Source organism: Peromyscus californicus, unplaced genomic scaffold (genome assembly GCF_007827085.1).
Source record: "Peromyscus californicus insignis strain IS unplaced genomic scaffold, ASM782708v3 Scaffold_9__1_contigs__length_137607984, whole genome shotgun sequence".
Taxonomy (NCBI): domain Eukaryota; kingdom Metazoa; phylum Chordata; class Mammalia; order Rodentia; family Cricetidae; genus Peromyscus; species Peromyscus californicus.
The window spans coordinates 9,588,343-9,615,879 of NW_026294617.1; the positions used below are offsets into that span (position 1 = coordinate 9,588,343).

A 27,537-nucleotide genomic window follows, 5' to 3' on the forward strand; every position below is an offset into this window, starting at 1 on the left:
AGGAAATAATGGTAATTGTAGAAATGAAATCTATAAAAGTACAGTTAACAAAAGAAGTTAAACCAGGCACTCCCACACTTAGGCAGACAAAAGGGACTGCCATGGTTTCTTGGCTAACTTCAGCTATACCAAGTACCAGGCCAACTGTAGCAACACAGTTAGAACCTGTGTCGAAAAAGGGGTGGGGGTGTTTCTAAACACAGGCTCACATCAACAAACTGCTTCTCTCAAACTCCAGCTTTGTACTTACTGGCTGAAACATCTAAGAGCAGACTTACCTTCATTTTTCTTATCTAGAAAGTGGAAATACAGTACCTGTTTCAGAGGGCTGTTTAAGGATTTAGTGCGTCAGCACAGGGAAAGCACTCAGGAAACTGCCCCATACATAGTAAAGCTAGCCAAGGGTTTGCTACTGTTACTGCTTTCTAAATAGTGAAATAAAGGGCTTTCACAAGAAACTCTGATAATCTCTGCCTGCTTTGAATTGTACTTAAACATAATTTCCTTTTAACTCTAAAAATCCGTATTTTTTCAGACTCATTTGGAAATAAAGTGCAAACATTAGAAGTTTAACCCAGAACTAATGGCATTCATTCACCTAAAGAGAACCTTTTAAAACCGGAAATCGGAGGCTGCGAGTGAAGCAGGGTGCTGGGTGCTGAGAGGAAGTGCTAGCTGTCTATGTGGAGGAGGCGCTGCCACAGCCGCGGACCCAAGGCCTTCCTGCTTGCTTACCTCCCTTAGGAGACTCACAGGACTTAATAACAAACCATCTTTCTCTCACAGGAAGGAAAAAACAAACACAGATAGATGTCTCAGAGCATTAGAATCCAACAAAATAAGTTACCCTGTTGAACCGTTTGGCTTGAAAAGTGTGGCCGTTTGCACAATAAAGCTTTCTCCACCGGCGTGCCCCTCTTCGGTAAATGGATTCTGAAGAGAGATTCAAAGTTTACAGAGAGTGAGTGTGAATGAAAGCGACTTAACTACACCTGACTTTTCCATGATATTTATTGCTGGAAAAAATACAGTTACACATACTAGAAACTGAAAATGTAAAATGGGTTCGCTAAAGGACTAGCTAGAAACACACACCAGGGGTACCAATTGGGAATAATTAGTACTGCTTTATTTTAAAGAGATTTTCCCCCCTAACATTTGAGAAAAACTGAAGCTTTTGGACAAACTAAAGAAGTAAATACTTGTATCCTTTACCTGCTTTACAAGCTACCACTTACACTTTTGTTAAATGTTCATATATATATAGGATCAGATGCTCTCTACTTCTCAGGCATCTGCACCGACATGAACACACACAATTAAAAATAAAATAATAACATATTGCTATTTTTCCTTATGGCATTACATCAAAGAGGCACACAAATGTCAGAATGACAGTGCTCACTACTGATAACCACCTTTATAAGTAGTGACTGCATCTCTTCTTCACTGTAAAGGTGCATTTTACTTCATGGAAGTTATCTGTAAGTGATATTTCATAGAACTACATCTACAACAAACTTTTATCCTTTGTGGTTTGTTTTTGGTATAATACTGTATGTTGAACCCAGGATCTCACATATGCTACATAAGCATTCTACCACATAGCTAGACCCAGGTCTAGCACTCCAAAAGTTTTATATATCTATTATCCTTTTTAATTTTTTAAACATTTATTAGAGTTTTGTGTGCATGTATGTATGTATACCATGTGTGTGCCTAGTCCTCTGGAGGTGAGACAGGGGAGTTGGATCCCCTGGAACTGGAGTTACAGATGGTTGTGAGCCACCATATGAGTGCTGGAAACCAAACCCAGATCCTCTTGAAGAGCAACAAGGGCTCTGAGTCATTGAGTCATGTCTCCAGCTCCTAGAAACACTTTTTTTTTTTTTTTGGTTTTTCTGAAACAGAAAAACCAATTCTCTGTGTTAACAGTCCTAGCTGTCCTAGAACTCCCTTAGATTGGCCTCGAACTCACAGAGATCCTCCTGCCTCTGCCTCCTGAGTGCTGGGATTAAAGGTGTGTGCCATCACTATTCCTAAAACACATCGGAAGCCGTTCTAACTAATCAAATCTAATCCATTGTAATTTTGGCTATCACTATGACATGCACTCTCTAGCAGTCACGGGAGTCTACTAGGCACTGAGACGTCTACTGGTGATATTCCTCATTGGTACTGACTAGTAAGGAACATTTCTAAACTGCTTTAAAGCAGGAGCACTGAATTCACTATTTCAAGTTAAGGTAGAAAGCACCAGCCACCATGCTCTTAGAAGTCTTTTTTCTGCTTGCGGAGCTGGGGACACAGCCAGGGCCTTTCACCGCAGTGGAGGCCTTGCTGCGTGACTCCTGACAGTGACACATGTGCTTCTGCCTGTGTCTGCACTCTCCACAAAGCTGGCACATTAGCTTACTGGACACTCTTATAAAGTAGCTTATATACCCTACATTTAAATAGTTTACTGCTGTCTAAGAATTTAAAGGGCCAAGAGACCACAGTCATGGTTATCAATTTTCCTCTATGCTCTAGTTCAATATTTACTTTCCTGGGGAAAAGGTGGTGTCAGACCTCCACCACTAATTTTAAAAGGTAAATGAGCATGCAGTGTATGGGAAGCCTAGAAACCGCATTTTACTCGAAGAGAGCGTGTTGCCATAACCTTACAATGGATCTCCCCGGCATGGAGCTCTGCACCCGGTGTACCACAGTGTCAACTCTTCCACCATTCTGGCTCTAGGCAGAGAAGACAGCCCTCTCCCCAGCAGCCTGTAAAGACAGCCAGCGTGGCTTTAACTCTGGTATCGCCAGCTGACTACAAACCTGCATCCTCACTACCGCCTGCCGCTCCGCCATTCCTTCTATCCCCATCTTCCTGTGTAACACATGACATGGTCCTCACTACCGCCTGCCGCTCCACCATTCCTTCTATCCCCATCTTCCTGTGTAACACATGACATGGTCCTCACTACCGCCTGCCGCTCCACCATTCCTTCTATCCCCATCTTCCTATGTAACACATGACATGGTCCTCACTACCGCCTGCCGCTCCGCCATTCCTTCTATCCCCATCTTCCTATGTAACACATGACATGGTCCTCGATACTGCCTGCAGCTCCGCCATTCCTTCTATCCCCATCTTCCTATGTAACACATGACATGGTCCTCACTACCGCCTGCCGCTCCGCCATTCCTTCTATCCCCATCTTCCTATGTAACACATGACATGGTCCTCGATACTGCCTGCAGCTCCGCCATTCCTTCTATCCCCATCTTCCTGTGTAACACATGACATGGTCCTCACTACCGCCTGCCGCTCCGCCATTCCTTCTATCCCCATCTTCCTGTGTAACACATGACATGGTCCTCACTACCGCCTGCCGCTCCGCCATTCCTTCTATCCCCATCTTCCTGTGTAACACATGACATGGTCCTCGATACCGCCTGCAGCTCCGCCATTCCTTCTATCCCCATCTTCCTGTGTAACACATGACATGGTCCTCGATACCGCCTGCAGCTCCGCCATTCCTTCTATGGCCATCTTCCTGTGTAACACATGACATGGTCCTCACTACCGCCTGCCGCTCCGCCATTCCTTCTATCCCCATCTTCCTGTGTAACACATGACATGGTCCTCACTACTGCCTGCAGCTCCGCCATTCCTTCTATCCCCATCTTCCTGTGTAACACATGACATGGTCCTCACTACCACCTGCCGCTCCGCCATTCCTTCTATCCCCATCTTCCTATGTAACACATGACATGGTCCTCACTACCACCTGCCGCTCCGCCATTCCTTCTATCCCCATCTTCCTATGTAACACATGACATGGTCCTCGATACTGCCTGCAGCTCCGCCATTCCTTCTATCCCCATCTTCCTATGTAACACATGACATGGTCCTCGATACCGCCTGCAGCTCCGCCATTCCTTCTATCCCCTATCTTCCTGTGTAACACATTACATCATTCTAACTTTACAACTCTTTGTTTTCCCTGTTCACTAAAGGGCATTAAGTCACAAAACTAGAAGCTTAGACTTGGAAATTTCACATAAGTCAAAGCAAAACATTCACTACTTCTTTCCTCCTGAAGTCATGGATACGTGCAGAAACCATAAATGAAAATGAGATTCGGTCACAATTCCTAAGAATGTGACATCTACAAAGCTTTCGAGAAGTGAAGTGTCAAGGCAATTATTCTCACATTATATAGTAAGCACAAGCAAACAAACAAATGAATATAACAAGTGGGTTATTAGATTTAGAAGTCATGCATATGTGTACACACAAACAAGTACAGAGGTAAACAGAAAATGATAAGTACTGTTAAATCTGGGCAAGTGATATGTAGATATCTTTTTTCAAAGATGTTTCAAAATTTCCACAGATTTGAAAATATCCAAAATTAAAAAACATGAAGCCACATGACTTAATTGTCCTTTTATATGCACAACAGATAATTATGTAAGATGTAGCTAGATGAATTCCATTTGGCAAAAGTAGAGCTCAGGCAGCTGCTAATATGTTCTAAATTAGACTGAGGAAACAGAATAAATCAAACAAATTAAAAGTTCTATCTCTTAAGGGAAGCATGGTGCCACATGCCTTTAATCCCAGCACTTGGGAGGCAGAGGCAGGCGGATCTGAGTGGAGGCCAGCCTGGGCTACACAGTGAGTTCCAAGATGGCCAGAGACCTTGTCTAGAAAACAAACAAAACAAAAAGTTCTGCTTCTTTTCACTTTGAGTAACTCTTTCAAATATACAGAGTACTAAAAACACTCACTGTCTTCTCCTGGGCAAGGCATTCCAGGACGTTCTGGTACACAAGGAAATACTGAAACAAAATTCATTAAAATTAATTAACAGCATAATCACAAAATACAGAATTAAAATTCATCCAAAATTCAAAGTGACTTGTGATACCCAAGACAGAAAGATTTTTATCGCCTGGCCAAAATCAGTCTACCGAAGGCGCTCACGTTTACCAAGCCTGTATACAGAGCAACTTCCTGGGAAACAAATGTTCACAGGTAACAAATTAGAAGCCTGAATTACTAATCCTAGTCCCTTGTGAAAACTTATTTTTTCTTCTTCTGGTCCTTAAAGAAACTAACTACTACTTTTTAAAATCCTTGTTGTAGAGAACTTAGTTACAACAAAGAATTAAATGACAAAAATCAGAGTTTTTAAAAGATGTGTACTCAATTTAGGAATGAATGAATATCAGAAACAGTACCAAAACTCCCAAAATATTAGCTTATATTCCAGGCTATACGTTTATAAACATACCAAACAAAGCATGTTTATAATGAGGAACATCTTGTTCACTGACTGTACTTTGGTGAATTAGGGCCACAACTGAGTAAGAGCACCTAGAACAGGAAATAGTTTATCAAGGCCAGGACTCTGCTAGGCAAGTACTCTACAAGTGAATTAACTCTCAGCTCTCTCTCTCTTTTTTTTTTAAAGACGTGATCTCAGGCTGCCCTGGAACACAAGATCCTCCTGCCTCTGCCTCCCAAGTTGTAGGTTAACAGGCAGCTGCTACCTGCCTGCCTGAATAACTGACTGTTTCTCTAACATTTTAACATTTATACTAGGAAAAGGTGGTCCTTCCCCCCCCCCCCCCCCCCCCACCAACCACACACACACACACACACACACACACACACACGTTCTAAAGCTGTGCAGGAATATCTAAATTGTGAAACAATGGGAGATTAGGAGATCACATTTTAAGATCCTGGCAGACTATATACAGAGAATGCATCTCTCCTAGACTATAAAAAGAGGAATCACTTTAGCTGCTCTAGCACAGGAAAAAGAAACTGAAGGACAACTACCTAGGGAAGAGGCACACATGATAAATGACACCTACATTGTCTTTAGTCATGTTTATACTGCAGCTTGGGAGAGTCAATAATGGCTCTTACCATGGATCAAGAGTTCAGAATCCTTGTTCAGCTCATAAAGCCGGAAAGCTTCTTCTAATTCCAACTGAGAAGACACTGTACACGGATCTCCTAAAAACACAAAAGTACAGCTCGACTTTCACCCTCTGAGTACGATAACTGTAAGCACATTCTATAAATAATAACGGAGGGGTATTTACAAGGACAGATGTTTAGATACTTCATTAGACATTCCATTCTCTGAAGTAGATGACATCACATCCATTTCTAGTTATATAGAATGAAACACAGGTCCCAGACACCAAATTTTCTACACATAAAATCACTCTGGGCCGGGCGGTGGTGGCGCATGCCTTTAATCCCAGCACTCGGGAGGCAGAGCCAGGCGGATCTCTGTGAGTTCGAGGCCAGCCTGGGCTACCAAGGAAAGTCCCAGGAAAGGCGCAAAGCTACACAGAGAAACCCTGTCTCGAAAAACCAAAAAAAAATAAAAAATAAAATAAAAAAATAAAATCACTCTGTTCTGCACACAGGCACGCATGCACACATGCATGCGCGCGCACACACACACACACCAGCAAACCCACTCTGATGACCTTCAGGCTGGCACAGCTCACTTGGATGGGTATGGTTAACAGGCAGTCTGCTGCCCCCTCCTTGTTCCCAGTATTGTGGATGGAGGCCAGGACCAGGCCTGGCAAGCACTCTAACACCAAAGTATAGAGCCAGCCCCACCCATGTTTTATTCTGTTTGGGGATGGGGTCTTGGTAAATTACTCAGGCTGGCCTCAAACACACAATTCTCCTGCCTCAGTCTCCCAAGTTCTGGGACGACAGGCCTATATCATCAGGCCTGTTTACTCAAAAGAGGAGTAAAGGCAGCTCCACTGCTCACTATGCATGGCTGGAATCTCTCTCCACAGAGTGACTTTGTCATAGATTTCTTTTACATCATGACCTTGCTCAACTAAGTCACAGGAAGGAAACCACTAAAGCACTCTGGACTAAGTCCAGCTTGAGCCACTTAAACTTTTCTAAGATTCATTTATTTGGTAAGTGTTTTGCTTGCATATATGTAAGTGCACCACATGTGTGCCTGTGGCAGTCAGTAGAAGGCGTCAGATCCCCTGGGACTGGAGTTCCAGACAGTTGTCCACTGCCTCGTGGGGGCTGGGACTTGAATCCGGGACTTTGCAAGAACAGCGAGTGCTCTGGACGACCGAGCCATCTCCCAGGCCCTACCTTTTCTTTCCTTCTTTCTATAAAACGTCTTTTATTCTTTGACAATTGCACACATCTAAACAATGCATCCTGACCACGTGCACTCCCCCCAAGGAGCCTCCACGCTTCCCTCCGTTCTTCCCAAGCACCCCAACATGTCTCTCCTTTCATGATTTCTCTTTGTTAGGAGCCCACTGAGACTGTCTGCTGGAATGATGACGGGTCTTGCTGACCTGCTCCTGTGCATGTAATCATAGCTGCGATGAGTTCATGGGTACAAAGGCCATGTCGTGTCCCAAAGACGGCATTCCACAGTACTCCTCCCCACCCCGCAGCTCTCACGTTCTTTGCTCCCCTATTCTGAGATGTCCCTCCTCTGACATGTCCCCTGAGCCTTTGGTGAGAAGGATGCTACAAATGTCCTAGTTAGGGCTGGACACCAGCTTGAGCTACTCTTAAATGTAAGTGCTGAATTTCAGTAACACACACACACACAGACAACAAGGAAATACTTCTCTTGACTAACCAGCCAAAGCGCTGAGTCACTCCTGGAAGTCAAGAGGTGGCATACAACAGGACAGCGACATTCCTCAATGAACAAGTCACTTAGAGGCACGCTGGGGCCTGAACTGGGTCCTCCCTACTACTCCAGTGCTCCCTCCTTTGGTTACAGGAAACTTCCCTCCATGTGTCTAATCTTCAATCACATGCTGCAGAGAACCCAGTTGATCATTTGAGAGAGGAAAATGAAGTCATTTCCTTCTACACTATCTCAATGAAAACAGTGTCTCCAATCTTTTCTCAACTCAGCTGCTGAAGTCTTACCCCCTAAAAACAGCTTCCTAGTTGTGTCTCTCAGGCAAGCCATGAGCTACAGTATGGGTTTCTAAAACCTGAGAAAGCTTAAAAAAAAAAAAAGAAAGATTCTAAAACAGAGCTAAAAACAGCTTCCTAGTTGTATCTCTCAGGCAAGCCATGAGCTACAGTATGGGGGGTTCACAGCAGTGTTCGGGCTTGAGTGCAGTATAGTGGATTTCCGCAGAGGTACACAGTGACAGATTTAGCTTTTGCTAGTACAGAAAAAAAAAAAAAAAAAAAAAAGAGGTTTCTGGGCTACACGCTCCTGGATGGAAGCATAGACCCACTGCGTCACATGGTCAGCAGCGAGCCTGGTTCCCAGAGCTGGTGGTAAACGTAGTTCCCCCATGTTGGGAAGCTGAGGTGGGCAGAGCCAGCAGCCAAAGCTGCCATTTCAGTCCCAATAATACTGCAGTTTAAAGCAACAGACTCACAGTAAAACAGATTCAGATGGAATAAATCTCTAAACAGTTTACAATATATAAAAAAAATATGTAGTCTTGGAAGAGAGAGGAAAAAGAATATAGACAGTTATATAAAGAAATAGAAAGTTTTAAAAAATAAAGTCTTTAAAGAGAAAGTAAAAGTATTATAAAAAAAAAAAAGCCATGTAAAGATGGATATCACACAGAGATTCTGGATTACGCTGTCTTTGGGAATTTTAACTGCTGAATGCTGGTCCTACATAATCCATATTGCTCTCAGCAATACTGTCTTCCAAGATCCTACCAGGAGGCCTATTTAACACTGCTTACAGCACATTCAATGCTTCGAGCTGCAGCAATATGAAGCAGGGATTCAGCTGGCACTGACAAGGCTAAACCAGAGGTTGAAGCCAAAACTCAAGGAGTTTTTTGGTGATACTGGATTTTGAATGTATTAGCTGTTTCCTGCAGTGAATGTCCTGTGTGTTATTACAGTTTTCCCAATTGATTCTTTCCCCAAGAACTTCTAACAGCATGGTTGATCATTTATTGGGCACAATTTCCCCTACAAGTTTGGGGCATATGGATGACATCCCTTTGACTATGTGTGAAAACAGTCACACAAATACCCTTTTCAGGCCTTTGTTCCTCTTATTCCAGCATAGTCTGCTTTTCTGTAATTGTTTTCATTAGCAGACATCTGGCCAGGGCCATCTCCAGACAAAAGAATTTCATCTGAGACACTTCTCAGACATCCAAGGGCAGACTGCAGACAGATGAGCACTAGTGTGCCCTGAGCTCACCTCTCCAAAAGACAAGAGAAGCCAACCTCACTAACCTTAACTCCTCATTTTCACCCCGTTTATTAACACAAGACCCTAACTTAATGATTTACTGCTTGCAATCACTGGGATGGTGATCAGCCCTCTGCTAGTTACTGATATAGGTAAATATTCCCACTGACTCGCTGCAAGCCGCAAAAATACACAAAGTAGGACTTCAGCAGATTATGGCAAAGCTAATGCCTGGAAGAAGCCAAGGGCCTTCCTGAGGTCAAGCTGAGGCTCAAGGAGCCTTGGTGATGTTTGGCTTTTGATTATCAGTCGTTTTCTGCTATGAATTTCTTGTGTGCTATTGTAGCTTTTCCATCATTTTTTGGGCACCACTGCCCTTCTACTAAAGGAATATTTAGATAACCTGCACTGACAGCTATGCTCGGCCAGAACCCCAGTTGAAGCCTCCCTGTAATTATCATCATTGGCAGCATCCAGCCAGGTCCATCCCCAGACGGAGGAAAGTACCTTATCAGAGATACCTCTGTACTCTCTAAGAACAGACTTAACCATCCAGACTACCCATCTGAGAAGGCCTGGCGGATGTGCCAATTAAGCTTAACTTCCTCCTTTCTCAAATCTTACCTCTAGTTCCAGATCTCCCTTTAACTATCACCAGAGGCATCTAGCTGTACATAGGTTGCCTGGTGACCAAGCACACCTTCCCCCACCCTGTAGAAAAAAAAATGGCAGATAGCCTGGACAGATAGGAGCCACAGGAAAAAAAAAGGCAGTTTTATTTTCTCCCACTGACCTAGCAACTTATAGATTCTTAACATTTTCTACCAATCACGTTTAAGATTATAGTTGTGCACATAAGATCCCTCTTCTTAGATATTACCCGAATTTAGCCTTTAGTTAATTCATTAGTCACTTCCCCTTTGGGTTGCAAATGATAATTAACAATTACTGCCCCTCTATGTGATTCTTATCACCCCCTCCATTTGACCCTGGAAGCCTGGTGGTCACTGCCTGAGGAAAATTCTTACCTGCCTTTATGACCCCATAGAATTCAAGTCTGGTAACCTTGCTTAACCAGGGGAGTGCTATTGCTTGGGTTTATAACTAAACTACTGAGAGACTTGGGGAGGAACGTGGAGAACTTAGAGACAGAGAATGGAGAGGAATAAGGAGGATTTTGACCAGAGAGAACGTGTGGATGAGATGGAAAATGAGGAGAGTCAGATAGGGAAGTACTAGCTGGGTAAGAACGAGATGAGAAGGACCTAGATGAGGCAGAATTAAGATGAGAGAATTAAGATAGAACTTAGAGGGAGCAGTGGATAAATATAGAGAAAAATCAGGCAAGAAAGGAGGTAGGCACGAGAACAGAACTGAAGCTGTGTAAATAGGATGTTATCCCAGAGGAATTAAAGAAAGTGGACTATAGAGCTCGGTGTGCTGAGACTCTATTTCCCAAAAATAGTCCTGGCCACCGTTCATATTTCTCTCTCCTGAGCCCCTGGGATGTATAATATTAAGGCTGGTCCTGATAATATTATACAAGACTGACCCAATGAGACAACCACCAAGGCCAGGCAGATGATAGGTGCCAAGCTTTGTTTCTTGTGCAAATTAAGCTTAAACCCTCCTCTTTTATCCCATAGCCTAGGTGTTATCATTAGATCTAAAGGTTCCCTTTAGCAACTGACTCAGAGTGAAAGTGCTTTTGCAAACCAAATGCTACATGCTGTTACCCAGGTTGCCTAGTAACTGAAAATACTTCCCCGTCCTGCTGGAAAACAGCGCTGCCAAGATAGCTGAACCATCGTGACAAAGGAAAAAAGACAGTTTTACTTTACTCGTGCCTTATACTGACATACAGACTCCTAACCTTTTACTTAGCCACTTCTAAGAATATAGTCTGAGCACATAAATTCCTCTTTAGATCCCCTAATTGATTTTAGCCCTTAGTTGACCCTACCAGAGAACTTCCATTAGTCACTCCCCCTTTGGGTTGTAAGTGAAAGCTGACAATTACTGCTCTATGTGTGGATCTTATTACCTCTCTCTATGACCCTGAAAACTTGAAGCCTCACATGCATTGCCAAAAAATTACTGCTTGTAAGTGTATATAACTGATATCCGGTGACACTTGTAGAATTGATTTAGAAGAATAAAGTGAATGGACTGAAAGAGCTCCGTGTGTGCATATTCTTTCAGTATTCTTAAGATTAGATTCTCAGCTGGTTGCAGAGTTCTTCCATGGACCCTGGGAAAGGGGTATCTGGGGCTGGACCCCAATAGCTCTTGTTAATTCAAATATAACTTTTCTAGTCCAAAATCCCAAAGTCTTCTAAAATTCTTCAAAAAACAGGTCAGGTCTGTCACAGCAACAGTCCCATTCTTAGAGGACCTGGGTTCTATTCCCAGTAACCACATGGCTAACAGCTGTCTGTAACTCCAGTTCCATAGGACCCAACACCCTCTTCTGTTCAGACACTGTATGCACATGGTGCATAGAGATACATGTAAGCAAAACACGTATACACATTAAACACACACTCACACACAGACACAAAGAAAAAAATAACACTGCAACTCATAATCATATATACTGTCAGTTAAAAATAAAAAATTTAAAAGCTATGCAGAGAACTAAAAATAAAATCCTATCTGTCATTCCCTGCCCCGTGCAAGAGTATGTGGCAATGATGGTTACAAAATTACTAACCACCTAAAATATTTTGCTACTGAGGCCTGATAGCTCACATTAGGAGACCAAAGAAGGGGGTCGTTGCAAGTTTCCTGTCAGTCAGGGCCACATAACAAAACCTGCCTTATTTAAAAACTATAAAAAAAAAAAAAAAAAAAAAGCCCATTAGGGGCTGGAGAAGCGGCTCAGCAGTTAGAAGCACTTGTGGTTCTTGCAGAGGTTTAGTTCCCAGCACCCACACGACAGACCACAACCTTCTGTAACCAGTTCCTCCAGGGGGATCTGATACCGTCTTCTGGTCTCCTTAGGCACCAAGTACACTTGCAGGCAGCAGATGGTGAGAAGCCTTAAAATTCAATGTCTTCAAACTGAAGAAGCCGCCCATTCTATCATTCTATCAGCCCTGGTCCTTAAGAGCATCCTGACTAACACACATGCCCAACTGTGATGAGCCTCTGAGTTTGAGGACAGGTAATGTCTATCCTCAAGACAGTTCACAATGCTTTGTGAGTACAAGTCACTAACATCATCCTGAAGTAAAATGATCACAATCACTATGACTGCTTCTACAACATTTTCTTTAAGGTATATTCAGTTAAGAACAGGTAAGCTCTTAAATTAAAATATAAAACATCTGCCTTACTTCATTTTGAAGAGGGAAAGGCAAAGATTGTGTACTTTGATTTAAATCTTTTCTCTTAATCTAGGTACTCAAACATGGCATTAAATTTCTGCTTTAGCTTTCCCTCTTGAATTTCTTAGGGCTCTTATTTCTCTTAAAGCAAATGCTCACACAGGCATCATCCCTTCTCCCAATCACTCACCTTCCTCATCTATCCATTTCATGGTGAATGGCTGTTCATTGTCAAAAGAACACATATCTCGAACTTCACTGCAAAGTCCCTCAAAGGAGATGGAAGGCTCAAAGTGTGTTATCATAATGTCTCTGCAAAAGAAAAAGAGTTTTATGCTTTAAAAGTTTTATGTGTAAAGCCATACTGATCTACATGTGACTGAATACCTGATGACAGACTAGTTATTCTGTGTGTACATGAAACATTAAAACGTTAATGAAATAAAATTACAACAGGAAAAGCAATGGAGTTATGCAAAACCTTAACTCAGTGCGCTGTCACGGAGAGAACCACCCTCACTGCTCTAGCACTTCTGGAAGGCCTTCCAACTCCACAGCCACTCTCTACAAGCGTACGCCTTGGATCCATCTAGAATCTGTTTCAAACTCCACCCCCAGATTTTCCTACCCCAGAAAGTCTACCATTCATCCTTCTGTTACCCCGGCTTCCTTAGTCTTGACTTACAAAATAACCCACCATAAATCTGTCAATCATTCTTTGTATCACATGATTTCTACATCTCTTACCTCATTTTCAGCTTTTCCCCAAAGAACATGTTTTCTAAAAATAGCTTTAAAGCAACTTCCTTTAGTATAGGTAACCTTCCTCCCCAATCACAGTAATATATTTTTATTAATGAAAGTATTAATATGAAATAGTAAAAAATATATTAATTATATTAGCACTAGATGAACAATTTAAATAAATCTAGTTATTCCCTGTAACTTTACACATGTTCAGTGTTTTCTAGCAGAGGCCTGGTGCTCCCTCTAGGCAGCCCTGGAGGTCTTCAGAGCTCTAACCTCGACACAGCAGCAGCTTTCACACAGCACTCTGTGGGGGACTAGTTTTAAGGTTTTTATAAAATTAACGCAGTCCATGTCCTTCCTGCTGTAAATCCAAGTGCGTCTATCATGCGGTCAAAGTTAACGTCCCTAGGCAGGTGGGTGGTCAAACACTGGCTAGAGTCACCTGGGAAGGGAGTGGCATGAGGACCAGTCTAGCCAGGCTGGTCCGTAGACAGGCTGTGAGGGATTTCATGGCTGAACTAACTGAGATGAAGAAATAGAGGGGGACGGACTGTAACCTGAAGCAGTAGGCTGAAACAACTCTTTCGCCCCTAGCTTGCTTCATCGGGGTATTTTATCACAGTGAGTGGAAAGAAAACTGGGGAGGACATCAGGACCCACAGGCCCACAGGCCCACAGGAGCTGCCCAGGCCACCTCCCGAGCTACTTCTCCAGTGGGCAAGTAAGCACGTGCTTTTACTCTACCCTCTGTCCCAAGTGGAGTACAATCAAACTTGGGGAAGGGAACGCAGAGACATTTCTTCACTATACTCCCAGAGGGCAATGCAGATCCGAGGACGGGATGAACACTTAACTGTCAAAACAGCTCTGACCTCAGAATAGGGAGAGATTATTCTGAAGCCAAATATGAGTGCCACGGCCAGGGGACACAGATTCGAGCTACCCCAAATTCCATGTTCCAACATTTTCATGAAGCTCTCACAGCAACAGAACAAAGGAAATCTTCAATCAAATGCACTTTTCTTTTTTTTTTTTTGGTTTTTCGAGACAGGGTTTCTCTGTGTAGCTTTGCGCCTTTCCTGGGACTCACTTGGTAGCCCAGGCTGGCCTCGAACTCACAGAGATCCGCCTGGCTCTGCCTCCCGAGTGCTGGGATTAAAGGCGTGCGCCACCACCGCCTGGCCAAATGCACTTTTCAAACACAGTGGTAGAACATCAGAGAGGTGCTTACAGCAAAGAGGGACCATCTCTGCTATCGGCCTGGATGCTAGCTGATGATGTTCTTAGCTTTCTGGATGATGAGCATCAATTCAGTTAATACATTCCAAAACGTTTCACCGTTAGACACAAGGATGTTAAGTCAGACACAGAGATGGGCAAGGAATGGCTATTTAGGGAGCTAAAACAGCCCAAGATAAACTGTTCTTAGGTTCTGGACCTGTAACATCACAACCTCTCCAGTCACAGAAGTTCTCATCGAGTGAACAGGCTCGGAGAAGATTTGGTGGAAGGTACTGTTCTTTCCAGGAGCGTTCACTCACACAATAAATAAAAGGAAATGACAATAAACAGGAACTGTGAATAGATATGGGTAGCTGAACACAGAACGCCAAGGCTCTTTTTTAATTAACACAGCAGCCATGTGTTATCTACAGTCTTAAGGAGCTACAGAAGGAAGCACAGGCCCAGGCGGACACAGAAATCGGGTGGCTCTCAGGACCTGACGTTCTAAGTATTTCACATGCCCTGCCTGTCTCCTGCTATGACTTTCCGGAACAATATGCTTCTTGGCACTCTACCTAGTATTCTGAACACTTAAAGTCTCCTTTTGTCTTCAACCCTAAGACACAGGGCATTATTTCTACTGAAACTTTTTCCTATAGAGGACACCAGGAGAACATGGTCCACAGAATCAACTAAGCAGGGCTCACAGAGGCTCAGAGAATCTGAAGAGACAAACACAAGCCCTGTACGGGCTTGAGCTTGGTCCTCTGCATATACCTTACGGTTGTGTAGCTTGGTATGCTTGTGGGACCCCCAACACGGGAGGGAGTAGGGGGTGTCTTTGACTGTTTTTCCTGTGCTTGGGACCCCTTTCCTCCTACTGGGTTGGGTTACCATGTCCAGCCTTGATATGAGGGTTTGTGCCCAGGCTTATTAGGCCATGTTTGGTGGATCTCCTTGGGAGGCCTGCTCTTTTTTTCTTTTTTTTTTTTTAAAGGGAAACAGAGGTAGAATGGATCTGGGGGAAGGACTTGGAGGAGTGGAGGGAGCAAACTGAAGTTAGGGTGTAATGTACGAGAGAATAAAAAGTTTAATTTTTTTTATATATATTTTGATCATATTCTCCCTTCCCCTCAACTCCTCCTAGATCTGTGCCTTGCTCAGCCATTGGAGCAGCTTCCTCCTGCAGCAGATGGGAACAAATACAGAGACCCACAGCCAGACATTAGGCAGAGAGACCTTGGAACACTCAGCTCTAAACGGGATGTCTCCATCAAATCCCTCTCCTCAGAGCTCGGGGAACGAGGAAAGGGAGGCCAAAGAGTGGAGGAGCCAGAGAGGATGGAAGGCATCAAGAAAGCAAAGCCTTCTAGACACAATGGGGCGGGCGCACATACGAACTCAGAGACTGGCAGCATGCACAGGACCTGCATAGGTCTGCACCAGATGGTCTGAGAGAAGTGGACACATGCCCCATCCATAACCCAGAAGCGAGCTTATAGCCACCTGCAGATGAAAAATGAGTCTTCTCCAGGGGAATCTCCCTGGGGAAACCACACTTAAGGGTAGGTCCCACACCCAACGGTAGACAGTCAACACAAAACGAACTCAATGGCACTCTGGAGGTTTGAAGTTGGGGCATCGTTTTTTAATTACAGGTCCTTTGTGTATATATTATGGTTTCTGGTTTGGGTTTTTTTTTTTTTTTTTTTTGGTTTTTCGAGACAGGGTTTCTCTATGTAGCTTTGCGCCTTTCCTGGGACTCACTTGGTAGCCCAGGCTGGCCTCGAACTCACAGAGATCCGCCTGGCTCTGCCTCCCGAGTGCTGGGATTAAAGGCGTGCGCCACCACCGCCCGGCTGGTTTGGGGTTTTAATGGGATTCCTGTGTCTGCCAACACGAGTGTCTCTGCATCTACGCATTTCTTGTGCTTTTTCATATTTGTTTTATCATATTTGATTTGTTTCTCTTATTATATTTTATTATTACTCTTTAGATGTCTGTTTTCTTTTTCCTTTTTTTTTTTTTTCCCCCCAAGACAGGGTTTCTTTGTGTAGCTTTGAAGCCTGTCCTGGAACTCACTCTGTAGACCAGGCTGACCTACAACTCAGAGATCCACCTGCCTCTGCCTCCTGAGTTCTGGGATTAAAGGCGTGCACTACCACTTGGCTAGATGTCTACTTTCTAAGGAGAGACAGAAAGAGTGTGGATCTGATGGGAGCTGGGGAGGAACTGGGAGGAGTGGGGGGAGGGGAAACCACAATCAAAATATACTATATGAAAAAATCTATTTTCAATCAGAGAAAAATAATTTTTTCATATACATTTTAATCATGTTTCCCTTCCTCCGCTTGCCAGATCCTCCCCACCTAACTTCACGTTTTCTCTCTCATTTCAAAACAACAAAATAAAAAAACCAAAAATCAAAACAAGAAAAACAATAAGATGAAATACTAAAACAAAAAGTCCACAAAAACCAATCATGGCGTACATTTTGTTTGTCCAGCTACTCCTAGGCATGGGACCTGCCCTGGAGTGTGGCTGATATATCCCATGGCAATACTCCTCCATTGGAGAAAACTAATTTTCCCTTTCCCAAAAGTTACCCACTGCAAACAGCTTCTTGGTTAGGGGTGGGGCTTTGTGTCCACTCCCCTTCTCAGTGCTGAGACTCTGTGTGTCTCTATCAGTCCTGTTGTAGATGAAAACATGAGTTCCTTGGAGTCATCCACCACCTCTGGCTCTTACAACCTTTCTGCCTCCTCCTCCACACAGATCCCTGAACCCTGAAGGAAGGGGTTGATAAAGACATCCCATCTTGGAACTGAGTGTTCCAAAGTCTCCTCCTCTCTGCATTTTGGCACAAGACATTCTCGGTGATATTCCAAAGGTCGTGACCTTTCTATGCTTCACTCTGTCTCCACACACATATGTCGTGTGGTTACAACTGGACGTTTAAGAATCTAGATCTTGTTCTAACTTCCTTCCCCACTGGTTCATACGGCCCATGTGCATAACTACTACAGATGCTGGTTCACCGACAACCCCACATACTTCAGATCTCGGTTACACAGTCTAACCCTGACAGGCCCTTAATTTAAGGCTCAGTTTACGTAGAGAGAGAGAGAGAAGCACTATCAACATTACAGTCTATTTCATTTGCCAACCACACAGTATCTTAAAACTGTAAATCTGTCTTACAGTCTTCTTAATTTGCATATTGTTAACACATCTACAAATAAGTAATGAACAACTAAAAGCTAAACTTCTTGGATGAGTAAATATATTCCTACTACTATTTGGGTTTTTGTTTGTTTGTTTGTTTTTGGTGACAGGGTATCTCTGTGTAACATTCCTGGCTGTCCTGGAACTCAATTTGTAGATCAGACTGGCCTTAAACTCACAGAAATCCACCTGCCTCTGCCTCCTGAGTGCTGGGATTAAAGGTGTGCATCACCACCACCCGGCTTCATGTTACTATTAACACAACAGGGGTCAAGTATTTTGTACTGTAAGAATGTATGTAATTAAAAAAGTTCCTATAGAAAACCATTTTCCATCAAATACACACCTTTGACAAAGGAATACATTTTTTAATATAAACATTCACAGAACATTTTGTACTGTATCTATCTATCTATCTATCTATCTATCTATCTATCTATCTATCTTTTTGGTTTTTTCGAGACAGGGTTTCTCTGTGCAGCTTTGCGCCTTTCCTGGAACTCACTTGGTAGCCCAGGCTGGCCTCGAACTCACAGAGTTCTGCCTGGCTCTGTCTCCCGAGTGCTGGGATTAAAGGCGTGCGCCACCACTGCCTGGCTCTGTCTTGTTTCTTTATGATCGGGTCTCAGCCCTGGCTGTCCTGGAAGTTGCTCGGTAAACTACACTGGCCTCGAACTCACAGAGATATGCCTGCCTCTGCCTCCTGGGTCCTAGGACTACTGGTGTGGGCCACCATATCTGGCTTTAGAAGACAATATGCACACATTTAAACAATCATATCTTATTCAAACTTTATAATTGTCAATCTAAACGTTAAGTCCCATCTGACAGGTTTTAAAAGACAAAACACAGGGTCACGACAGTATATGGAGTCCTAATCTAAACAAGGCTGTGACTGATGCTGTGCTCCCAGCTGCTCTCCTCAGCACTAGCACACCCCACCGTGATGGAAAACTGATGGTCTCCGTGGCTGTCATTGGACCATCTCCTGTTATCAGCCCCTCAAAGACCTGACTGCTTGCCTACAGACACACAGATACACCCCATTCTCCAAGCAACCTTATGGAATACGAAGGTCCTAGTTGCACAACTCCTCCTGTGAAGGTCTGGGGATGCTGAGATTTCAGTGTCAATGTCAGGGCAGCTTGGTTTTTTCTACCTAAGCCTGTGCTCTGTCTAGACTGTGTCCTCTCGAAAATTCATGGTGTAACTTAGTATCTCCACTGTGGTGATAGTAAGAAGAGGGGCCGTGCTGGGCATGGTGGTGCAGGCCTTCAATCTCACTAAGTAGAGGCAGGTGAATCTCTGAGTTCAAGGCCAGCCAGAGCGAGTTCTGAGCAAGCCAGAGCTATATAGTGAAAACCTGCCCCAAAAAGGGGGTGGGGGGAGAAGTGGGCCTCTAGGAAAAGTGATTAAGTTATGCAGGATTTCCTGGCCCTTTTCTGTGCCCTACTTCGTTGGAGAACAGAGCCAAATGGAGCCATCCTGGATAGAGAAATCAGACCTTGAACTAGACACCAAATTTCTTTGTGTCATACCTTCCAGCTTCTGGACTGAGCCATGACTGTTCTTTGTAGACTGTGTATCTAGAACACTGTTACAGAAGCACAAACAGATTCCCAGAGCCTCCTTCTCCCTTCTCTTCCATAACTGTTACTCCCAAATAACCCTTACCCATGCTCAGACCCTGAACTATGGCTTTCCATAGCAGATGCCAGACAATGTATGTCTTGTTTCTTTCAGTTTGATTTAATAAATTCCACACCTGAGAGACCTCACACACAACAGGAATGAATATATGTCCATCTGTCCATCCCGGAGACAGAAGTCCAAGATGAAGGCACTGTAGATTTACTGCCTGCTCAGCCTCAACTTCTGTTTCAAAGACTTGCAACTTCTAGTTGTGTCCTCCAAAGGACTAGTCTAGGTCACTTCACCAAGGTACTAATCCCTTTCACCAGAGGCAAGGCAACTTCCAGTAGACCCCCACCTTCTAAAACGTGGACTCGGGGGGACACAAATATTCAGACCATTGCAGTATATTACCTTAACAACTCCACCAAGAACTTCTACAGTTGATAAACACTTTCAGCAAAGTGCAAGATACAAAATTAACACACATAAATCAGTATACAAATGGCATATATACAAATGGCAAACTGACTGAAAAAGAAATACCTTCCACAATAGCCTCAAAAAAAATTGCACTCCTGTATTCACAGCAGCATTATTCATAACAACCAAGAGCTGGAAGGACACAAGCATCTATCCACAGTGTGGGGGCAAGTGTGGTATACACATACAATGGGCTATCCTTCAGAATCAAAAAGAAATTATACATAGTATATAGCATGGACAAGCCCTGAGGACATTATGTATGGCAAAATAAACAAGTCAAGCACACACACAATTCCAGGGCTATAGCTCGGCAGGTACTGGGTTTGTCTAGCCCACAGGATGTCTGAATCTGATCCCCAGCACTGTGTGTGTAAACCAGGCTTGGGGGTGCACACCTGTAATCTAAGCACTCAAGAGGCAAAGGCAGGAGGGTCAGAAGTTCAAGTGGGAACCTATCTCAAAAATAACAGCATGCCGGGCAGCGGCAGCGCACGCCTTCAATCCCAGTAGAGCCAGGCGGAGCTCTGTGAGTTTAAGGCCAGCCCGGTCTACAGAGCGAGTTCCAGGACAGGTACCAAAACAACACAGAGAAACCCTGTCTCGAAAAACCAACCAACCAACCAACCAACCAACCAACCAAACAAGTAATCATGGTCCTTCTTCTAATGACATTAGCAGAGAGCCGCTTGCCTCAAAGCACTGTTTCAAAGTACCTTCCAGGTTACTAGTCGGCCGTAATGGCTGGGAAAATGTAGTTCAGAATTAAAGTAGAAGAGAAAAAAAGGCTTCTAAAGAATTTTTGTGGCAAAGAAAAAAACTAAAGTTATCTTCACTAAAAGCAAATTATCTTTATTGGAAAAATACTATCAGTAACAAAATACGACTTCCTAAGCTGCAGAGACGGCTCTGTGGTTAAGTACTAGCTCTGGGTTCAATTTCCAGAACCAACATGGCGGTAAACAACGGTCTGTAACTCATGTCCAGGGGGTCCAACACCCTTTTCTGGTCTCCAAGGGCATATACACATGTAGTGCACAGACACATAAGACATACATACAGGTAAAACACTCATACACAGAAAATAAAAATAAATCTTTAAAACGGCTTCTTCATTAAATTCCACATAGAATTAAAGTCAATACAGATACAAGCACACACGTGTACACACACATACACACGAGTTTTCTGAAACTTTACTTTTCCTGAGTTTAAAAAAAAGAATAGCAGAACATTAAAACTGAAACTTATTTTTTGGCTTTTGAAAGAACGTCTTACTACACAAGCCAGGCTGGCTTTGAACTCTTCATCCTCCTGCCTTAGCCTCCCAAGTAAGAGGATTGTATCTAGGGATCATGACACCTGGGGAAATATCTGTGTAATATTTAAAAAGCCAAAGTGCATATTTCCTTAAGAGACTAAGAGAAGGGGGTGGTTTACCAACTGCCATTCCTTAAGTTCCAGGCATGAAAGCATTTAAGGAACGTTTGTGTAAACACTTCTCTACTGGGGAAAGAACTGTGTTTACAACACCGCACAATTACCAGACCCCAATTACAAAACCAAGTTCAAAATGAGCTGAGGATGGCATGCATTCAAAAGGTGCAAACAGTACACTCACAGAATTTTTCTGGTTTTGCTCTGTCCTTAACATAAATTACTTTATTGATGGTCAACAGATCAGTGTTTTACCATAGAGTCCCTAAGTGGCAAATTTAGATACAGTTTTACTTAATTTTTAAAGGAAAAAAAAGGGGGGGCATCATTAATTTTGTTAGTGGGCTCCAGAAGACAACTGTTTAGGAATCCAATGATCTTGTTTTCTGGAATATAAAATCTAAAGCTTCCTCAGGGATGATTTTAAAAGTAAAGCCAAGAAGAAGCAACACTGAGTTCTGCTGTTGAAACATAAACTTTTCTTCTGAAATACACAGATTATTTAGAAAATATTTGAACTTTATTTAATTTATAATAATTGCCTGGGCAGGATTAACCACAGATGGTAGAACCACTGGACAGAGAAGAGTCATGTAATCTCACAGTTAGTAATTATTCAAAAGCCCATCGATGCCTTCCAAGTTAGGCAACAGACTAGGGGAGATGACTCATAAGACCCAAATTCAAATCCCCAGACCCACCTAAAGCAGGTCAAGGTAAGACATGGGAGGGGAGATGGGAAGACATCTGGAAGCTGGCAGGATCCGGGGTACATAGGAGTGATAAAGAGACCCTGTCTTTCTAGGCTTAGTAAAGCATGCCTTTAATCCCAGCACTTGGGAAGCAGAGGCAGGTGGATCTTGTGTGAGTTCAAAACCAGTCAGGTCTACATAGTGAGTTCCAAGGCAGCCAGGGCTACACACACACACACACACACACACACACACACACACAGAAAAGGGGGGCACCTGTCACCAATGAGGTTGAAAGTTACTACTGACACCCAATTGTGGTGGTATTTTACTTGTACTGAAATGTGATTTTAATTGTATGTTAATAAATAAAGTTGCCTGGGGGTCAGAGCTATTAGAGTCATAGCAAGTGCGTGTCGGCGGTGGCGCACGCCTTTAAGGACCTGGAGGGCGGTACATACAGGCAGTGACGAGGCAGTCACATGTTTGGGTTTACAACCAATGAGAAGGCAGAACAGCTAGAGTATATAAAGACATACACACAGGAAGTAGGTCTCTTTCGGAGAGCTCTCTTGACTGAAGAGGATCATTGAAGCAGGAAGGGTGAGGCTCTTAGCTCTGACCTCTTGGCTTTCTTCTCTGAATTGGCTCTGTATTTCTTATTTGATAAGATGGTTGGTTACATCTACACCCAATGTTGTCTACACATGTATTGTGGCACATGCCCACATCTATGCACACACACAGAATATGTAAAATTTGTATACATATGCACTAAATACCAGGGCTCCCAATTTAAAAAAAAAAAACCCTATTGTACTTAAAAGATCCCAGAAATCCTGATACAATAGTAGAGGGTGACTTCAGTACCCCAAACTCATCTTTAGAGCGGTCATCCAAATGAAAAGCAACCAATAAACTTCAGTTAAAGTAGACTACAGAACAAATGGACTTCACAGATGTCCAGACTAGTCCGTCCAACAGAGAAGAAACACATTCTCAGCAGTCCGCACACCTTCCCTAAAATGGACCATAATCTAGACCACAGCAAGTCTTAGAAAAGGCGAAGTATTTCTCTTTTCATATCATATGGAAGAAACCAGAAATTAGTAGCAAGAGAAATTACAAAAACTACTCAATTACTTGAAGACTGAACAATATACTCTTGTATGATCAGTGAGATACTGAGGAAATCAAGGTGATGTTTAAAAATTCCTCCACTCGACCTCTTGAAACTGAGAAGCTTTTGTAGAGCAAAGGATACGGTCAACAAGGCAAAGCGACAGCCTACAGAATGGGAAAAGGTCTTCACCAACCTCACATCTGACAGAGGACTGATATCCAGAATATATAAGGAACTCAAGAAATTAGACATCAAAATGCCCAACAGTCCAATTAAGAAATGGGCTATAGAACTAAACAGAGAATTCTCAACAGAGGAAACTCAAATGGCCGAAAGACATTTAAGAAATTGCTCAACATCCCTAATCATCAGGGAAATGCAAATCAAAACAACTCTGAGATACCACCTTACGCCTGTCAGAATGGCTAAGATCAAAAACACTGAAGACACCTTATGCTGGAGAGGATGTGGAGCTAGGGGAACTCTCCTCCACTGCTGGTGGGAATGCAAGCTTGTACAACCACTTTGGAAATCAATATGGCGCTTTCTTAGAAAATTGGAAATCCATCTCCCCCAAGATCCAGCTATACCACTCTTGGGCATATACCCAAGGAATGCTCAACCACACCACAAGAGCACTTGTTCAGCTATGTTCATATCAGCATTGTTTGTAATAGCCAGAACATGGAAACAACCTAGATGCCCTTCAACTGAAGAATGGATAAACAAAATGTGGTACATATACACAATGGAATACTATTCAGCAGAGAAAAACAATGACATCATGAGGTTTGCAGACAAATGGATGGATCTAGAAAAAATCATCCTGAGTGAGGTAACCCAGACTCAGAAAGACAAACATGGTATGTACTCACTCATAGGAGGATACTAGATGTGGAACAAGGATGACTGGACTGCTACTCACATCACCAGGGAGGCTACCTGGAAAACAGGACCCCAAGAAAGACACGGGGATCGCCCAATGACAGAGAAATGGAATGAGATCTACATGAACAGCCTGGACATGAGTGGGGGTAGTGAAGGGCAAGGGTCGAGGGAAAGAGAGCTTGGGGGAGTGGGAGATCCCAGCTGGATCAAGAACAGAGAGGGAGAACAAGGAATAGGAGACCATGGTAAATGAAGACCACATGAGAATAGGAAGAAGCAAAGTGCTAGAGAGGCCCACAGAAATCCACAAAGATATCCACACAACAGACTGCTGGCAATGGTCGAGAGACAGCCCGAACTGACCTACTCTGGTGATGGGATGACCAAACACCCTAATTGTCGTGCTAGAAACCTCATCCAACTACTGAGGGATCTGGATGCAGAGATCCATGACTAGGCCCCGGGTGGATCTCTGGGAGTCCAATTAGCGAGAATGAGGAGGGTTTATATGAGCGAGAATTGTTGAGACCAAGGTTGGATAAAGCACAGGGACAAATAGCAAAAGAATGGAAACACATGAACTATGAACCAATGGCTGAGGGGTCACCAACTGGATCAGGCCCTCTGAATGGATGAGACAGTTGATTGGCTTGATCTGTTTGGGAGGCATCCAGGCAGTGGGACCGGGTCCTGTGCTCATTGCATGAGTCGGCTGTTTGAAACCTGGGGCCTATGCAGGGACGCTTGGCTCGGCCTGGGAGGAGGGGACTGGACCTACCTGAACTGAGTCTACCAGGTTGATCTCAGTCCGCGGGGGAGGCTTTGCCCTGGAGGAGGTGGGAATGGGGGGTGGGCTGGGGGGAAGGTGAGGGGGGTGGGAGGGGGGAGAACAAGGGAAACCGTGGCTGATATGTAGAACTGAATTGTATTGCAAAATAAAAATAAAAAATTAAAAAAAGCCGGGCGGTGGTGGCGCACGCCTTTAATCCCAGCACTCGGGAGGCAGAGCCAGGCGGATCTCTGCGAGTTCGAGGCCAGCCTGGACTACCAAGTGAGTTCCAGGAAAGGCGCAAAGCTACACAGAGAAACCCTGTCTCGAAAAACCAAAAAAAAAAAAAAAAAAATTAAAAAAAAAAATTCCTCCACTCAAACGAAACTGAAAGCACAATTTACCAGAACCTCCAGAAAATACCTAAGGCAGTCAGCAGCCATGAAAACTTACATCATAAATCAGAACAATGTGGCCCTACAGCAGCATGGTCTGTGCTGATATCCAAGGTGCCTGTTACCATCGAGGATTGGGTGGGAGCCCAGGGTCTGGGCCCTCACATGGGGCCCGAGGGCCACCCTGCAGCGGGGTGATGCTGATCTGAGTGGCCTATGCTGCCATCCAGGAATATGGTGGCATTGGGCGGGACCTGGGATGCTGCTGAGGGCCATGTCTGGGTCTGTGGTCCTACTGCAGTGGGATCTGTGTTGATGTCCCGTGGCCCTAGTTACTGCCATAGCCGGCCATATGGATGTCTGGCTCTGGGCTGCCACCTGTGGCCATGTTGCCGACCAAGGGCCATGCTGTGGCCAGGGCCATGCTGATCTGAGTAGACTTCACTGCCACCAGTGTCCAGGGTGTCGACTGGGACTGAGCTGCTGCCAGGGGCCATGTCTGGATCCATGGCCCTCCCACAGCCAGGGTCTGTGTTGATGTCAGTGGCTCATGTTACTACTGAGGGTGATGCTGATGCCCAAGTTACCGGAAGCCATACTGGTGCCTGAGGGTCATGCTGCCACCAGGGCCATACAGATTGAGGTAAACTGGGCTGCCACCTGGGGCCACAGTGGCATTCATGCCCAGGCATGGGCTGCAGCCATGGGCCATGTCTGGGTCCATGGCCCTACTGCACCAGGGTCTGTGCTGATATTCATGGCTCCTGGTACCATTGAAGGCCATGCGGATGCACGAGGTCTGGGCAGTCACCTGGGTCCATGTTGTCCAAGGGCCACCTCGCAGCCAGGGCGATGCCAATCTGATGGGCCTGTGCAGTTACCTGGGGCCACAGTGATATCTAGGCCCAAGAGGCTGCTGAGGATCATGTCTGGGTTCTACCACAGCTGGGGTCTATGTTGATGTCCATGGCCCAGGTTCTCACGAAAGACCAAAAGGGTGGCTGGCTTCTGGGTAACCACCTGTAACCATGTTGGGGCTTCAAGGGCCCTGCAGCTTCCAGGGCCTTGCCGATCTGAGTGGCCTGCGCTGCCCCCTGTAGCCATGGAGTCGTCCAAGGGCCGGGTTACTGCGCAGGGTCACCTCTGGGTCCATGGCCCCACAGCAACTGGGGTCTGTGTTGATGTCCTTTACCACTGAAGGCAATGCAGATGCCTGGGATATGGGCCAACACCTGAGGTCCCATTGGTTCCCGAGGATCATGCTGCCGTAGGGGCCAAACAGATCGGTATACCCGGGGTGGGGGGGGTGGCATATTGACATCCCGGCCAAGCTGTAGCTGGGACCATGACTGGATCCATGGCCCTACAGCAGCCAGGGTCTGTGCTGAGGTCCATGGCTCCAGTTACCATTGATTGCTTAGGGTCACTACCACCACCTGGGACCATGATGGAGTCCAGGGACCATGCTGTTGCTGGACCCATACTTATCTGGGCCCAAGCTGCTGCTGAGGGCCATGTTTGGCTCCGTGGTCCTGCCACAGTTGTATTGATGTCCACTGCCTGTGCTACCACAGGGTCCCATGTGATCCATGTATCGAAGCATGAGTTTAAGTACCGAAGGCCTTGCTGAGCGGGCCCGGCCCCTCATTGGCCCAGGAAAATTTGATCCCATCTCTCACCAGCCCTGGGATAATGGACTCCAATGACTCTGGCATAGGAAAGCTGGCCCCACCCCTCATAAGAGAGCTGCTGCCCTCCCAACCCTCACCCTCATACTTGGAAAGGCTGTCCCTACCCCTCACCATGGGTGCGGGAGAGTTAGCCCTCCCACACTTGGGAAAGCAGGCCCCTAGGCAAGTTGGCCCCACCCCTCACTGGAGGGGGTGGTCCCAGTGGCCTGGACTGATCAATTCAGCTGCCACCCAGGCACATATCCAGGGCTTTGAGGTAGTAGCACACCCCAACATCTACCATTGCCATCTATGACTTGCTGGAATGTGTGAAGGGACTGGGCCTGCAGAGCCATGACCTAGGGTCTACATGGCTCAGGGCAACAGTAGGATGTCCAGGGAATTTCTGTGGGGGTCCAGTGTTGATGGTGTGCCTGAGGCCAGAGGCCTTGAACTTGACCAATAACACATTCATTACACAATGAACATTTGCAAGAAAAGCTGTTTGGACAAAAGGATGATACATAGCAGCTCCCAGGGCCACTAAAACAAACGAAGAGGTGATGGAGAAGCAAAGATGGAGGAGCCAAGTGTCTGGGGGTTGGTTTGTTTCCTCATCTGTTTCTTGTTGGTTTTTTGTTTTCTTTTGTTTTGTTTTTTGAGGCAGAGTTTCTCTGTGTAACTTTAGAGCCTGTCCTGGAACTCCCT

At 44.6% G+C, this 27,537-nt stretch overlaps 1 protein-coding gene across 1 annotated transcript in view; it reads right to left on the reverse strand.

Moving 5' to 3' along the window:
- The window catches only part of Prkci (protein kinase C iota), a 65,707-nt gene that overhangs the window by 23,732 nt on the left and 14,438 nt on the right, over positions 1-27,537 (reverse strand). The window contains exons 2-5 of the mRNA XM_052730650.1: positions 12,732-12,853; positions 5,936-6,025; positions 4,786-4,836; positions 848-933 (exon numbers count right to left, since the gene is read on the reverse strand). Coding sequence (XP_052586610.1) covers positions 848-933; positions 4,786-4,836; positions 5,936-6,025; positions 12,732-12,853 — 349 coding nt within the window. The remainder of the gene's footprint in view (positions 1-847; positions 934-4,785; positions 4,837-5,935; positions 6,026-12,731; positions 12,854-27,537) is intronic.